This window comes from Coregonus lavaretus (genome assembly GCF_964263955.1).
Source record: "Coregonus lavaretus genome assembly, contig: HAP1_SCAFFOLD_123, whole genome shotgun sequence".
Classification (NCBI taxonomy): Eukaryota; Metazoa; Chordata; class Actinopteri; order Salmoniformes; family Salmonidae; genus Coregonus; species Coregonus lavaretus.
This window is the reverse complement of record NW_028165834.1, coordinates 313197-328969: the sequence shown is the minus strand read 5'-3', so window position 1 is coordinate 328969 and position 15773 is coordinate 313197. Positions and strand designations below refer to the sequence as shown.

At 44.6% G+C, this 15773-nt stretch overlaps 1 protein-coding gene across 1 annotated transcript; it reads left to right on the top strand.

Moving 5' to 3' along the window:
* Positions 1-242: 242 nt before the first annotated feature.
* LOC311115433 (uncharacterized protein) lies at positions 243-4073 on the top strand. Its single transcript, XM_084190610.1, has 2 exons — positions 243-447; positions 831-4073. The coding sequence occupies exon 2, from the start codon at positions 859-861 to the stop codon at positions 3766-3768; it is 2910 nt and encodes a 969-aa protein (XP_084046736.1). The 5' UTR covers positions 243-447; positions 831-858; the 3' UTR covers positions 3769-4073.
* The last annotated feature ends 11700 nt before the right edge of the window (positions 4074-15773 follow it).

Here is a 15773-nt window from a genome sequence, read left to right as displayed (position 1 = left end):
TCTCTCTCTCTCTCTCTCTCTCTCTCTCTCTCTCTCTCTCTCTCTCTCTCTCTCTCTCTCTCTCTCTCTCTCTCTCTCTCTCTCTCTCTCTCTCTCTCTCTCTCTCTCTCTCTCTCTCTCTCTCTCTCTCTCTCTCTCTCTCTCTCTCTCTCTCTCTCTCTCTCTCTCTCTCTCTCTCTCTCTCTCTCTCTCTCTCTCTCTCACACTTCTCCTCCCTTTAACTTAATCAACTGTGTGTCTACCCTGTCACTTTGTGATGTATCTGTGCGTACAAGTCAAAAATCTATCCTAGACTAAGACAAAACATTTTTTTTAAACAAAGGGTTAATATAGTGAAGTAAAATGCCAGGGAAGTGCTCTTTGGAGCAGGGTGGTCGAACCGGGACTCAGGTGATCACAGTCCTATGCTGCACTAGCGCTCACAGTGACTGTCTTCCTCTGACAATTGTGAGTAAAAATTATTACTATATATTCTGGCTGTTTTTAATTGTCTTTTGCTAGTCTATCTCTTAAAAACTATTATACAAATGTGTGTTTTTTCTTATTCAGACAATGTTTTTACACTTATCTACTCATTTCTAATTTGATAGCGCTCTTCTCCTTTTTTCCTCTCTGATATAGTTTGTCTTTATCATTAAAACAAACTATTTGTGAGTTATGTTGAGAATTTGGATTACCTATGATTAATAATCTATTAGTTATTTTGAGGACCACAATACCAAAAGCTATCAGTGTTATTGCAATTTCAATAGATGTCTATTTATGTTACATTTCCAGCCCCCAAATCATGTAACAGTTAGTCACTGTATTGTCTTTGTTATTCTCTCTAGATCTGAAGTAGATGTCAAGCCCCTCACAATGACACTCAAGATAACCATGCCAGGAAAACGAAGTGGGTCTACATTCTCTCAGCTGAGAGTCTTTCTTTGTTTCTTGATGTATTGCTGGGTTCTTGCTGATCCAGTATGTGGGTACTTCCTGAAAAACTGCACAATCCGGGGTAATCTCAGTGACCCCTCTAACATGAAAGTACTCTGTGAAAAGAGGAACCTCGAAGTCATACCTATAAACATTCCGCTGAAAGTAAACGTTTTAGATGTGGCCATGAATAACATTTCCAAAATCAGAAAGTTGGATTTTAAAGGCCTATCAACCCTCAAAATTCTAAACATGTCCAGAAACCAGATCTCTCAAGTGGACGATGGCGCTCTTGGACACCTAGAGGCTCTTCAAGAGCTGAATCTGGCTCATAACAGACTCACAACCCTGTCAGACCATTTGTTTCAGTGCCTGGCCAACCTCTCCCTGCTACGTCTGGACAGCAACCTCATCACAACCATTGGGTCTTCATCATTTCAGGTTCTCTCCAGTTTGAAGACAGTGAATTTAACCAAGAACAACCTTTATAATATGAAGGAAGTTCAGCCAATTGTACAATTGCCACACTTACAGGAGTTGTACATTGGGAGCAACAGATTCACGTCTTTCCAGTCACAAGACATATCAAACACGTCTATAGAGCTGAGAATGTTGGATTTATCCTGGAATCCATTGGGAATCTTCAGGATCACGGCAGATGTTCTTCCTTATCTTGAGGTGTTAGACATCGCCTACTGTGGCCAACTTGGACACATGGAATGGGATGTGCCGGACAGGTCTTTTCTGAGCAACATCAAACGTCTCAACTTGAGCGGCATTGAGATGTCTTTTGAGAGGATTGGTATGGTGCTGCAGACTGTTAACTCTTCATTAGTCCATCTGAGACTGTATGACATTAGTGAAGAGAGGGTCAAGGCTCTCACTGATATTGCCTGCCATATACCTACACTCAGCGTTCTCCGACTGCACCGTAACAACTTAAGCACTCTCTCTGAGGAATTTCTGCAGTCATGTAAACACATAACAGAAGTGGACATATCAAATACTAATCTTATTCAGCTGTCTGACTTTTCATTCAGATCAATAGAGCAGATAAGTACTTTGAAACTGGGCCACAACAGGCTTTCTTCCGTGCCAAAGGCCACAAGAAATCTACCTACACTGAAGAGCCTGGACCTCAGCTTCAATATCATCTATAAACTAGGCTGCTCAGATTTCTTCAATCTTACAGGACTCACACAGCTCTTTCTTTTCCATAATCAAATCTCCAACCTTCCAGGATGTGTTTTCCAGGATTTGAGAGAATTAAGGATCCTTCAACTGGGATCAAACAAAATTCTGACCTTGAATGATGCCTTCATGACTGGTTTGCACAAACTTGAGACTTTGAATTTGGCAGGCAATAAACTGAGCTCTATCAGAAAAGAAGAGTTTAAAGGCTTAGCATCACTCAAGACTTTGCTTTTATTTGACAATCAGATTGCCAGTATGGAAGATGGAGCCTTTGAGGGATTGGTCAACCTTATAGAACTTAAACTGGACTCAAATAAGATCCCTCAAATAGACATTCGAAAGACTGTGCTCTCAGGACTTCCACGCTTAAGAACTCTTGATATATCCTGTAATTACATCACATATGTAAATGATGATAAACTAAACCCTCCACCCTTCTCTCATCTGACATCTCTGGAGAACCTGCATATCCATAGTCAGCGTCACAAGGGACTGTCTCATCTTCCAATCAACTTTCTTGAAGGTCTGAAATCTTTATTGGCATTCAAGGCAGGGAGTCTTAATATTAAGGATCTGCACCCAGACACATTTATTCACACACCCCGGCTGTGGTACCTTGATATCAGTAAGAATGAGTTCACAGCCCTCATGCCAAAGCTGTTTCACCCAACCCCAAGGCTCAACAGACTATACCTGTCCAAAGCCCGACTTCAGTCCTTAGATTTCCTCATAGGAGCAAACCTCAGTAGAGTCACTTTCTTGCAGGTGAGCAAGAACGACATAACAGTAGTCAATGAGACAGTGTTGCGGTATCTCCCTGCCTTGACATACCTGGACATGCAAGATAATGCTTTCACCTGTGGCTGCAGCAATACTTGGTTTGTCCAGTGGATGGAGAGTGACAACCAAACACAAGTTGTTGGCGCAGGAGAATTTACCTGCAACTATCCTGCTGAGCTAAAGGACACCAAGCTGTTGGACGTTGAGCTTCAGTTCTGTACAGTACACATAGGACTTTACTACTACATCTCTACCACTTGTCTGGTCCTCCTCACCCTGATAGCATCCTTTGCCTACCACTTCCTGAAATGGCAGGTCATTTATGGCTATTACCTCTTCCTGGCTATCCTCTATGACACCAAGCAAAGGAATAAGCACATGCCTCATGGCTGTCAGTACGATGCCTTCATCTCCTACAACGCCCACGATGAACCCTGGGTCCTGAGGGAGCTGCTGCCAGAGCTGGAGGGAGAGCAGGGCTGGAAGCTGTGTCTCCACCACCGGGACTTCCAGCCAGGCAAACCAATCATAGACAACATTATGGACGGCATCTACGGAAGCCGCAAGACCATCTGTGTGATCAGCCGCCGCTACCTGGAGAGTGAGTGGTGCTCCCGGGAGATCCAGGTGGCCAGCTTCCGGCTCTTTGATGAGCAGAAGGACGTCCTGATTCTGGTGTTCCTGGAGGAGATCCCTCCCCACCAGCTGTCACCCTACCACCGGATGAGGAAGCTGGTGAAGAGACGCACCTACCTGAGCTGGCCCAGAGCTGGGGAGCACACTGGGGTCTTCTGGCAGCAACTACGGCTGGCTTTAGAGACCAAGGACAGCCCTGCTGAGGAAAATCCCATCCTCTCTGGGGTGGAGGCTCTGTGATTGTGACACCCTGATTTGAAACAACCATCATGCTCTGATCTTTTTCTTTATATCTACATGAGAATAGTAAGAAATGCTTATATTTGTAATACATGCTTACATTTGTAATAGGAAATTGAAGATGCCAATTCATGATCACATCTACTTGCAATACTTTGTTTTTGCTTGTCATAGATTTACTTACTTAATTGTGTTACTCAATTCTTCTAGTATCTAATTTATCTTATAAATGAATGCAATAATCACACTTTGTCAGTTTCTTTATATATTTTTATTAATCTCAGTTATAAAAAATGTGTAAGCATAAAATGTGAGAATAAAGCATTATTTGAACCTTTAAAAAAACATTGTTCGAGTGACTTGTGTGTTGTGGCATTTGAGTTAACATATATTGTGACAGCAAGTTTGGGTAATTTTCTAGTAAGAACCATGTTGTCCATTGAGTACAGATGATCATTCATCGAACAGGGATCTCACACACACTGACTCTTATTCCACACAGCCCATCATGTCTGGGGTGATTTTGTTAGGCTCTGGGCAGATCCTGCTGAAAGCCAGGAGCCTTGGGCTTTCGTAGCGGTACTACTCAGAGCCCACAAATCCTTTGGTTTCATCAGGGCCGCACATGCTGAATAATCCTTTTAGCTTTTAGATGGCAGCTTTTTTTCTAAGAGTGTATCAAACACATCAAACACATGGTTTCCATTCACTCCATCGCAGCCATTTTTTTGAGTCGTCCTCTCACCAGCCTCCTGTGGTCCTTATGTCCTTCTCCCTCCCCCTATACCATTTTCTTTCCTCTCACCTGTGGATCAAATCAAATCTATGAAGTATGAATGAGAAATATAACAATAAATACAAGGGGAAAGTCAGTGCACAAAGGGAAACAGTATATATATATATATATTTATCTATATTAGTTATATTGCGTCATAAAGACTGTACAAGCAATGTAGATCTACTGTGGTATCACACAATCAATTTTGTTTCACAAATACAGATTATCCCACTGGGCACAGACGTCAATTCAACGTCTATTCCACGTTGGTTCAATGTGATTTCATTGAAATGACGTGGAAACAATGTTGATTCAACCAGTGTGTGCCCAGTAGGATGTCTTCTGTGTCTATGATGTCTGTGAATACTTCTCTCATACCTGCTTTCTGAAACACTGAACACTTTTCCATGAAGCTCTTGTCTTCACAGAGTATCTTACCATGCGTGTCATAAAATAACTCTCTCCCTGACTCAATAATCTTCCATGAAAATGCACTCAATTCTAACATGAGAGTTACACATTGTGGACCGACTTATAATTGTCATCTTTATGGGACTCTGTGTGTCAATTTCATCAGTTGGTTTTGTTAGGCTATTAATTGTGAGCCTAAACAGGTATCCTCTTGAAAAGTTCTACGCTGCATTAAATTGCATTCTGATCTTTCTTTACTAACACATTCCTTTGTATACTCTGTCATCTAGTGGACACAACCTGTCATTACACAAAGGAGAGAGGAGCGTCTCTTTGAGAACACTGGTTTAGTCATCTTCCTTGACCAAGGAATTGAGAGATACATTGAAGTTTCAGGGATGTACTTGTGTGGGTTGAGCAGTAATCAACACATGTTGTATTTCACCAACAGCGGGAGATTACAATGAAAAAAGTGGCAGTTTTAGAATCAGTTTGAATTTGTGTTCTGAATGTCCTTAGTTGTAGGAAATATCTAAGTTCTTGGAAAATTCCCTTATATGATCAGCATCCTTAGTATTCGGCAGTCAAAACATTTTTATTTCACTTTCTCAGCCAATTTGGGGGGGGGTTCTACTAAGGGGGGTTCTATTACAATTTGTTTTAATTGCTTTTGTGGTATTTTCAACAGTATTTGGTACATTTTCACAACTCTTAGTACAAAACTCAGACTCACTTGTAACACAGCCAGTCTTTCATTCAATTCATTTGGATTGTAAACATCTCTCACCACATAACCATTGGATCAAAATATACAGTACCAGTCAAATGTTTGGACACACCTACTCATTCAAGGGTTGTTCTTTATTTATTTTACTAATTTCTACATTGTACAATAATAGTGAAGACATCAAAACTATGAAATAACACATATGGAATCATGTAGTAACCAAAAAAGTGATAAACAAATCAAAATATATTTTAGATTTTAGATTCTTCAATGTAGCCACCCTTTGCCTTGATGACAGCTTTGCACACTTGGCATTCTCTCAACCAGCTTCATGAGGAATGCCTTTCCAACAGTCTTGAAGGAGTTCCCACATATGCTGAGCACTTGTTGGCTGCTTTTCCTTCCCTCTGCGGTCCAACTCATCCCAAACCATCTCAATTGGGTTGAGGTCGGGTGATTGTGGAGGCCAGGTCATTTGATGCAGCACTCCATCACTCTCCTTGGTCAAATAGCCCTTACACAGCCTGGAGGTGTGTTTTGGGTCATTGTCCTGTTGAAAAACAAATGATAATCCCACTAAGCACAAACCAGATGGGATGGCGTATTGCTTCAGAATGCTGTGGTAGCCATGCTGGTTAAGTGTGCCTTGAATTCTAAATAAGTCACTGACAGTGTCACCAGCAAAGCACCCCCACATCATCACACCTCCTCCTCCATGCTTCACAGTGGGAACCACACATGCGGAGATCATCCGTTCACAAAGACACAGCAGTAGGAACCAAAAATCTCAAATTTGGACTCATCAGACCAAAGGGCAGATTTCCACCTGTCTAATGTCCATTGCTTGTTTTCTTGGCCCAAGCAAGTCTCTTCTTCTTATTGGTGTCATTCAGTAGTGGTTTCTTTGCAGCAATTCAACCATGAAGGCCTGATTCACGCAGTCTCCTCTGAACAGTTGATGTTGAGATGTGTCTGTTACTTGAACTCTGAAGCATTTATTTGGGCTGCAATTTCTGAGGCTTGTAACTCTAATGAATTTATCCTCTGCAGCAGAGGTAACTCTCGGTGTTCCTTTCCTGTGGCGGTTCTCATGAGAGCCAGTTTCATCATAGTGCTTGAGGGTTTTTGCGACTGCACTTGAAGAAACTTTCAAAGTTCTTGAAATGTTCCGGATTAACTGACCTTCATGTCTTAAAGTAATGGACTGTCGTTTCTCTTTGCTTATTTGAGCTGTTCTTGCCATAATATGGACTTGGTCTTTTACCAAATAGGGCTGTCTTCTGTATACCACCCCTACCTTGTTACAACACAGCTGATTGGCTCAAACGCATTAAAAAGGAAAGAAATTCCACAAATTCATTTTTTAACAAGGCACACCTGTTAATTGAAATTCATTCCAGGTGACTACCTCATGAAGCTGTTTGAGAGAATGCCAAGAGTATGCAAAGCTGTCATCAAGGCATAGGGTGGTTATTTTGAAGAATCTAAAAAGAAATACACTTTTGGGGTTAATACATGATTCCATATGTGTTATTTCATAGTCTTGATGTCTTCGTTATTATTCTACAAAGTAGGAAATAGTAAAAATAAAGAAAAACTTTTGAGTAGGTGTGTCCAAACTTTTGATTAGTATTGTATGTTTGTGAGATGTAATGGGAACATTGGTTTAATCACCTAAACACAACATAATGATATATTTTCAATTGAGTAGTTTTAACTAGCAGTTATTCCAATACAAAACAATGCAAGATACATTTACATTTTAGTCATTTAGGAGACGCTCTTATCCAGAGCGACTTACAGTTAGTGAGTGCATACATTTTCATACTGGCCCCCTGTGGGAAACGAACCCACAACCCTGGCGTTGCAAGCGCCATGCTCTACCAACTGAGCTACAGGGGACCACATACACGTTTCAAATCGCCCTTAGAAGTGATGAAAGTAATATGCTACAGTACTGTAAATTACAGTTTTCACATTAGGCAATACACTTACATTACCCAAATTAGGCAATACACTTACATTACCAAACAAACTTGACAGAAAATCTATCATTTCCATAATATCTATCCATTGAGTAATTCAAGGTGTGATCAATGAATACATCCTCTTTTTTTATATAATTGCAACTTAGGTGTACTGTCTGTAATCAAATGTAAGAAATTAAATGAAACAAATAAATGAAAATAGAACATAACGTTTGGCACGCATTAATTTGCATCAAGCCTGTCTTGAGCATTTGGACATAAATCCTATCCACATCAGTGGACGACCTATGATCAACGAACAAGGAATGTCCTTGTTCATGCACCACAGAAAAAACCTTTTAGCATGGCGAATCCAAGCTTGATATTGGTCTGCATTGATGTCGTCGCATGTCTCATCCATGGCCAGAAGGAGGGTGGCATGCTCATGGGGATGACGATCGTACGCCATCCACCTCCATGCTGAAAATAAATTCCTCAATAGCATTGAGGAAAGGAAAGTATGGGGGCAGGTATAGGGCCACAAATCGGTGATGGGCCCGAAACTATGCCTGAACCACCTCTGCATGGTTGAACCTGACATTGTCCCACACAATGACATAGGTGACCCCTTCACCTTGACAGGGCTGCTCAATTTAATTGCGAAACACAATGAGGTGTGCAGTGTTGTAGGATCCAAATGATGGCCTATGTCCTACCACACCTTCAGAGATAGCTGTGCACATGGAGCTGTTTCCCCACGTTGTCCAGGCACTTGGACGGTCGCAGTTGTTTCACGTGGTCATTGTTTCTCTCAAAAGGCAGTAGGTAAATGTGTTTTAAAGATACCTGGTACAGTGCCTCTTCAAAAGGCGGACAATTGCTGGTAGGCTGGCAAAGATGTCATCGTTCGCCTTAATGGCCTGCTTTATTTTGGACAGCCGTATGTCATTCCTGGCCCTCATCATTTCCACCACTGCCCACTCCTGCTGGTCGGTCAGCACAAGGCCACCACCATGGGGTCTTTTGTGAAATCTGAGGGTAGATCAGAGTATACTGTCAAAAGATCATACTGTAAGAACACTGTAACATGTTTTGTGAATTTACATGCATTACAATATGTAATTTACTGTAAATGTAATGGTAAAGCAATGTGCATATCCTGCAGACTTACAGGTTTTCTACAACTATCCTGCCGAGCTAAAGGGCACCAAGCTGTCAGACCATGAGCTTCAGTTCTGTACAGTACACGTATGACTTTACTACTACATCCCTACCACTTCTCTAGTCCTCCTCACCCTGATAGCATCCTTTGCCTACCACTTCCTGAAATGGCAGGTCATTAACGGCTTTTACTTCTTCCTGGCTTTCCTCTATGACACCAAGCATCCCACACTGAACCTTTTCTTTATATCTACATGAGAATATCATTAAGAAACTTTTATACGTTTGTAATAGGAAATGTTAATTAACCAGTTCAAAATCACATTTAATTAGTAGATATATTACTATATTTTTCCTGTATCTTAATTATCACATAAATGAATGCAACATAATCACAATATTTCAGTTTCTTTGTATCTTTTTATGTCACGTCTCCTCCCGTTGCTCCCCTCCAGCTCTCTGATTCGCCAGTCTACTGAGCCACTGGTCTGAGCGCACCACCTCGGCAACACCGGAATGGAAACCCAACGCACCCTAATCACCTCCAGCGCACCTGCACCTGATCATCTCATTAGCACTCCTATTTATCCCTGGACTGTTCCTTATGATGTTGTGTGTGATTGTTTAGCTTCGTATACTCTATCGTTGTTATTTCTCTTTGTCGTTGTTTAAGTAAACCTTGACCTCGTTAATTCCTGCGTCTGCGTCCTGCCTCTTCGTATACTCAGTACTCGTCACAGAATCAAACACCAAATGAAAAATGGATGCAGCAGGAGTTTCCCAGTGCCTCGACCAGCACCAGCAGCAGCTTGCCCAGTTGAAAGCCGCCATGCAGGAAGTGCTTCAAACTCTGCATAATCTACCCAGCGCTCCGGTTCCACCCCAGGGAGCGGCGAGTGCCCCCAATCCACCTGTTCCCATGCTATCACCCACTTCTGCGGGAACCCTCACCCTACCGGAGCGCTTTGACGGTAAAACTACTAAATGTAGCGGCTTCCTGCTACAGGTTTCACTTTATCTGGCGCGTCAGCCGGGGGCATATCCATCTGTCCAAGCCAGGATAGCGCTGGTGATTTCGCTACTTAAAGGGAAGGCGCTGGATTGGGCCACGGCAGTCTGGGAAGGAGAGGAGGCAGTGTCACTACCCTACCCACCTTCCTCACTCGGTTCAGGGCGGTGTTCGATCATCCCACGGAAGGAAAGGACGGGGGTGAGCGTCTCCTCCATATACAACAGAGAGAGGGGCCCGCGTTCGATTGCGCTCTGAGCTTTCGCACAGTGGCGGCGTCGTCCGGCTGGATTGAGCGTGCTCTGCGCACGGCCTTCAGGAGAGGCTTACGGGAGGACATCAAGACGGAACTCGCATGTCGGGACGACGAGATGGACCTTGATACCCTCATCACCATGTCCATCTGTCTTGACGACATGTTGAGAGAGAGACTGCGTTCCCAACACCTCCCGGAGTCTCGACGCTCACCCCATCTGAGCTATGGAAGCTACCCTGCTTCCGAGTCCTCACCCATGGAGGTGGGCAGCACCCCCTACACACCATGGACCACAGATCTCCTGGCGGCTCCCTATCTAGGCGGTATGACTCCCGTCGCCGCTCCGTGAGTGTTGCGTCAGCTCCTATCACAAAACCATAGTTTTTAGTTCCCATAACGGTGTCTGGTTATTACTTCTCTTCCATTTCTACTGCTATGATAGATTCCAGATTAGCGGGGAACCCTATAGATAGGGAGCTGGTCTCTGAATGGAGGTTGCCCACTGTGCCACTGCCATCTCCGATACACGTCACCTCACTGGACAATAAACCCCTTGGATCAGGCACCATTACGCACGTCACTCTCCCCATCACCATCACCATCACCATTCCCTCACTACCGGAGCACCACGAGGAGCTGTCATTCCACCCTTCACCGGATCGTCTTGGGATTGCCCTGGCTCAGACTACACAACCCCACCATCAATTGGAGCACCAAGAGGATCACAGCCTGGTCTATCTCATGCCGTAAGACCTGCCTGCCGGTGGTTTGTTGTTCCACGTCAGTGGAGAGTCCAAAGTCCGCCCTCCAGCCCAACATTCCACGTAAGTACGCTGATCTCTCTGATGTCTTCTCTTCTTCTAAGGCTACGTGTCTCCCTCCTCACAGGACCTGTGACTGCGCCATTGACCTGCTGGTGAGACAACACCCCCCGACGAGTCGCATTAACCCCCTTTCCATGGCGGAGACTGAGGCCATGGAGAAGTATGTGGCAGAGACCCTGAAACAGGGGTTCATCAGACGCTCTACCTCTCCTGCCTCCGCCAGCTTCTTCTTCGTGGCCAAAAAGGATGGAGGACTGAGACCATGCATTGACTACAGGGGGCTGAACGCAGTCACAACCAAGTACCAGTACCTCCTCCCTCTGGTTCCATTGGCCATCGAGCAGCTACGAGGGGCCCGGTACTTTGCCTAGTTGGACCTGAGGACTGCCTACAACCTGATCCGAATCCGGGAAGGAGACGAGTGGAAGATGGCATTCAGCACTACCTCAGGCCGCTATGAATACCGTGTCATGCCCTACGGCCTCGCCAACGCACCTTCTGTGTTCCAGTCCTTCGTCAATGACGTGTTCCGGGACACGCTGAGTAGACAGGTGGTGGTGTACATCAACGATATCCTGATCTACTCGGATACGTTCGAGGAGCACGTCAGGAACGTCCGAGCTGTCCTACTCCGCCTCCGGGAACACAGCCTGTTGGTGAAGGGGGAGACCAACAGGCCATCTCCTTCCTGGGATACTGGATCAGTCCTCAGGGGGTGTTCATGGAACGAGTGAAGATGGACGCCGTCAGGTCATGGCCAGTTCCCACCACCATCAAGGGCCTACAGAGCTTCCTGGGCTTCGCTCATTTCTACCAGTGTTTCATCAGGTCCTTCAGCTCCATAGCCGCCCCGCTCACCTCTCTCCTTAAGGGTGGGCCTCAGAAGCTGGCCTGGAACCCTGAGGCTGACGCTGCCTTCAAGAGGCTGAAGGAGAGGTTCACCACAGCGCCCATCCTAAAACACCCAGATCCCTCTCGTCCTTTAATCCTGGAGGTGGACGCATCGGAGGAGGGCGTGGGTGCGGTCCTCTCCCAGCGGCATGGTAAGCCAGAGAAAATGTATCCCTGTGCCTTTTTCTCTAAAAAGCTTACCTACGCAGAGAGGAACTATGGAGTTGGAAACAGGGAGCTGTTGGCGGAGGTCATCGCTCTGTAGAAATGGAGACACTGGCTGGAGGGCGCTGTCCATCCTTTCCAGATTGTTACTGACCACCAGAATTTTAAGCACATACGGGCAGCGAAACGGATGAACTCTTGTCAAGCCAGGTGGGCCCAATTTCTCACTCGCTTCCACTTCATTCTGTCCTACCGACCAGGATCCCAGAATGTGACGGCCGACCCAATCTCCAGGATGCACCATACCAGAGAAAGGAAGGATCTGGCTGGTCCTATCCTGCCCTCGTCTCTCATCGTTGCACCTGTCGTTTGGGATGTGGACGAAGACATCCACCTGGTGGCTCAGGAGGACCCAGCGCCTGCCAACGCCCCTCCAGGGCGCGTGTATGTACCCACCTGCTGATCTGGGTGCACACTACCCTTACGCCAGGTCACTCTGGTATTATGCACACCCTGCATTCTCTTGCCCAAAAATACTGGTGGCCCACCTTGGCTTCTGATGTCTCCCGCTATGTCAACTCCTGTTCTGCATGTGCCCAAACGAAGACCCCTCGGAACGCCCCGGCAGGCAAACTAGTTCCTCTCCCAGTGCCTCAGCAACCTTGGTCACACCTGTCCGTAGACTTTGTCACCGACCTTCCACGTTCTGACGGCTTCACCACAGTCATGGTGGTCGTAGATCGATTCTCCAAATCATGCCGTTTTTTGCTACTAACTGGTCTTCCTTCTGCTCTCCAGGTCGCTGAGGTCTTGATCCAACAGGTCTTCCGGCATTATGGACTTCCAGAGGACATCGTCTCGGACCATGGCCCCCAATTCACCTCCCGAGTGTGGAAGGCTTTCCTGGAGAATATCGAGGCCACGGCCAGCCTCACTTCCGAGTATAGGCCTCAGTCGAATGGGCAGGTGGAGCGCATGAACCAGGAGCTGGGGAGGTTTTTTCGTTGCCACTGTCAGGACCGGCAGGGTGAGTGGGTGAGGTTTCTTCCCTGGGCAGAATATGCCCAGAACTCCCTCGTATACTCCTCCACGGGGCTCACTCCCTTTCAGTGCGTCCTGGGGTACCAACCCAGACCTGTCCGCTCCTCGTCTTCGGGGTCGTCCTCCTGGCCGGCGACGTCCAGTGGCTGGAGCCGCGCGTCCGGGGGGGGGGTGAGGTACTGTCACGCCTCCTCCCGTTGCTCCCCTCCGGCGCTCTGATTCGCCGGTCTACAAAGCCACTGGTTGAGCGCACCACCTCGGCAACACCGGAATGGAAACCCAACGCACCCTAATCACCTCCAGCGCACCTGCACCTCATCTCATCAACACTCCTATTTATCCCTGGACTGTTCCTTATGATGTTGCGTATGATTGTTTAGCTTCGTGTCGTGCACTCTCTTTGTTATTTCTCTTTGTCATTGTTTAGTAAACCTTGTTAATGTCAGCTTCCTGCCTCTTTGTGTACTCATCACATTTTAATTCAACTCATATCTGTCGTACAAAAATGTTAAGCATACAATGTGAAAGTATTATTTGAACATTAAAAAACATTGTTTTGTGTGAGTTGTCTGTCAAGTTAAAGTAACTGCCCAGTGTTTCCAGATTTCCATGAAATATGACCTATAATTAATTCCAATATGAATGAAATAGTTTTCCTTCCAATGTTAAAATGCAGCTTTTCTGTGTTGGGAATGATGTGGGCGTATACCAATCATTAAAAATAGTCATGCAAGTAGAACGCTGATTAATCGTCTCATCCTCCTCGGAAGGATAAAATCATCCTCTATGAGGAAATAGCAAGCATTTTTAAAAAATATTTGTTTGAGATCCAAATTTAAGGTGGGGTTTTTGAAGTATTTTTAACTCACATTTATGCTTTGTCCACAAAAGATAGTATAGGATGTCAACAACATAATTTTGGTATGAGTTAACAGAATATGAACTTTCACTGGACAGTTACTTTAACATGATTATATGTTTTGACAGCGAGTTTGGCACATTTTCTAAGAAGACACCATGTTGTCTATTGAGTACAGATGATCACAGTTGATATTTTACGAAAAGGGATCTCACATTAACTCCTGTTCCACACAGCCCATCATGTCTGGGGTTATTTTGTTAGAATCTGGGCGAATCCTGCTGAAAGCCAGGAGCCTGGGGATCTCGTAGTTTTCAGAGCCCACAAACACTTTGATGCCATCAGGGCCACACATGCCTGCCTTGATGCCGGAAATGGGCAGTGGGGCCTCTCCGGCTACTATCCTAGGGGTGGCAGACAGGTCAATGTCCTACATCTTCTGTCCTGTAGGAGGACATAGAGACAGGAAATGTGTTTTTCATTGAGTATCTTAAAGGTCCAACGCGGCTGTTTTTATCTCAATATCAAATCATTTCTGACACAGGAAAATTATGTTTTTGCGTGCACTGGGCCTTTAAAATGTAGAACTTTTTGTAGTGAATATTGATGTTCAAAGATCAACAACACCTTTTGGGATACATTTAAATGTACTCAAGTTCAATGTCCAATTAGTTACCTTGAATAATGTGCACAATATGGCTGCATTCACAGGCCCTTCGATGCCCAGCTCCTCTTTCAGGCTTTTAGGGTAGCCCTCAATCAGAGTGGAGGGAGCTGCTGATTTGTAGATGTGAACTTGGTCGCCCTGTCAACAGGAAATGGTTCCATTCAGGTGTGTTTTATGTGCCATGGGACAAACAGAGGTATAATGGGTAACAAAACAGTTGACTGAATAAACATATTTTTCTATATACTCAAATCAAATAAATATGTATTTGTCACATGCTTTGTAAACAACAAGTGTAGACTAACAGTGAAATGCTTACTTACGGGTCTTTTTCCAACAATGCAGAGTTAAAGTGACACAAGGAATAAATACACAGTGAATAACAATAAAGAGTAAAAATAACATGGTTATACAGGGACTACCAGTACCGAGTTGATGTGCAGTAGGTAGGGGTATACTGTAGCTAGGGGTACTGTAGTGAGTCAAGCATTTTTTATTTGTTTTTATTGTAAGTGAAGTCTCTGTCTTCCCCTACATTCTGTAACCTTTGACCCACCTTGATGATGTAGTTGTTTGCCTTGTCTAGCATGCCTGGATCAGTCAATGAGTTGTGAGGTCCTGCATTTTGACAGGCTGTTAAATGAATATGGATTTTAGACTCACCTGCCATCATTACATCATGGAGCCTGCACAGATAAGGAAGGAAGAGAAGGAAGATGTTATTCATCATAAACCATAATGTCCTCATTCTTATGAGACATGAGACAGGTCATAGACATGGGGAATGAGATAATACACTGCACATCATAACTCCACCCTCTGGGTACATAGACCAATAATGATCCTGTATTATACACAGCCAAATAGAGCAGCTCAAATGGATACCTGACTGATATGAAGGTGATCTGTAGTGATGAGGTAATGGGGTGAATCAGTGACAGAAGTGCTGAGGGACACGACTGACTTCGACCACTCTTTGTGTGTTTGGGTAATTGATCCTGCCTTTACTCAACATCTATTCCACGATAGTTCAACTTAATTTCATTACAATGATGTGGAAACAATGTTGATTCAACCAGTGTGTTCCCAGTGGGATGTCTTCTGTGTCTATGATGTCTGAATACTTCTCTCATACCTGCTTTGTGAAACACTGAACACCTTTCCATTAACCTTTTACCATGCATGCCATAAAATAACTCCCTCACTCAATAATCTTACAAAGAAATGCACTGAATTCTAACCTGAGATT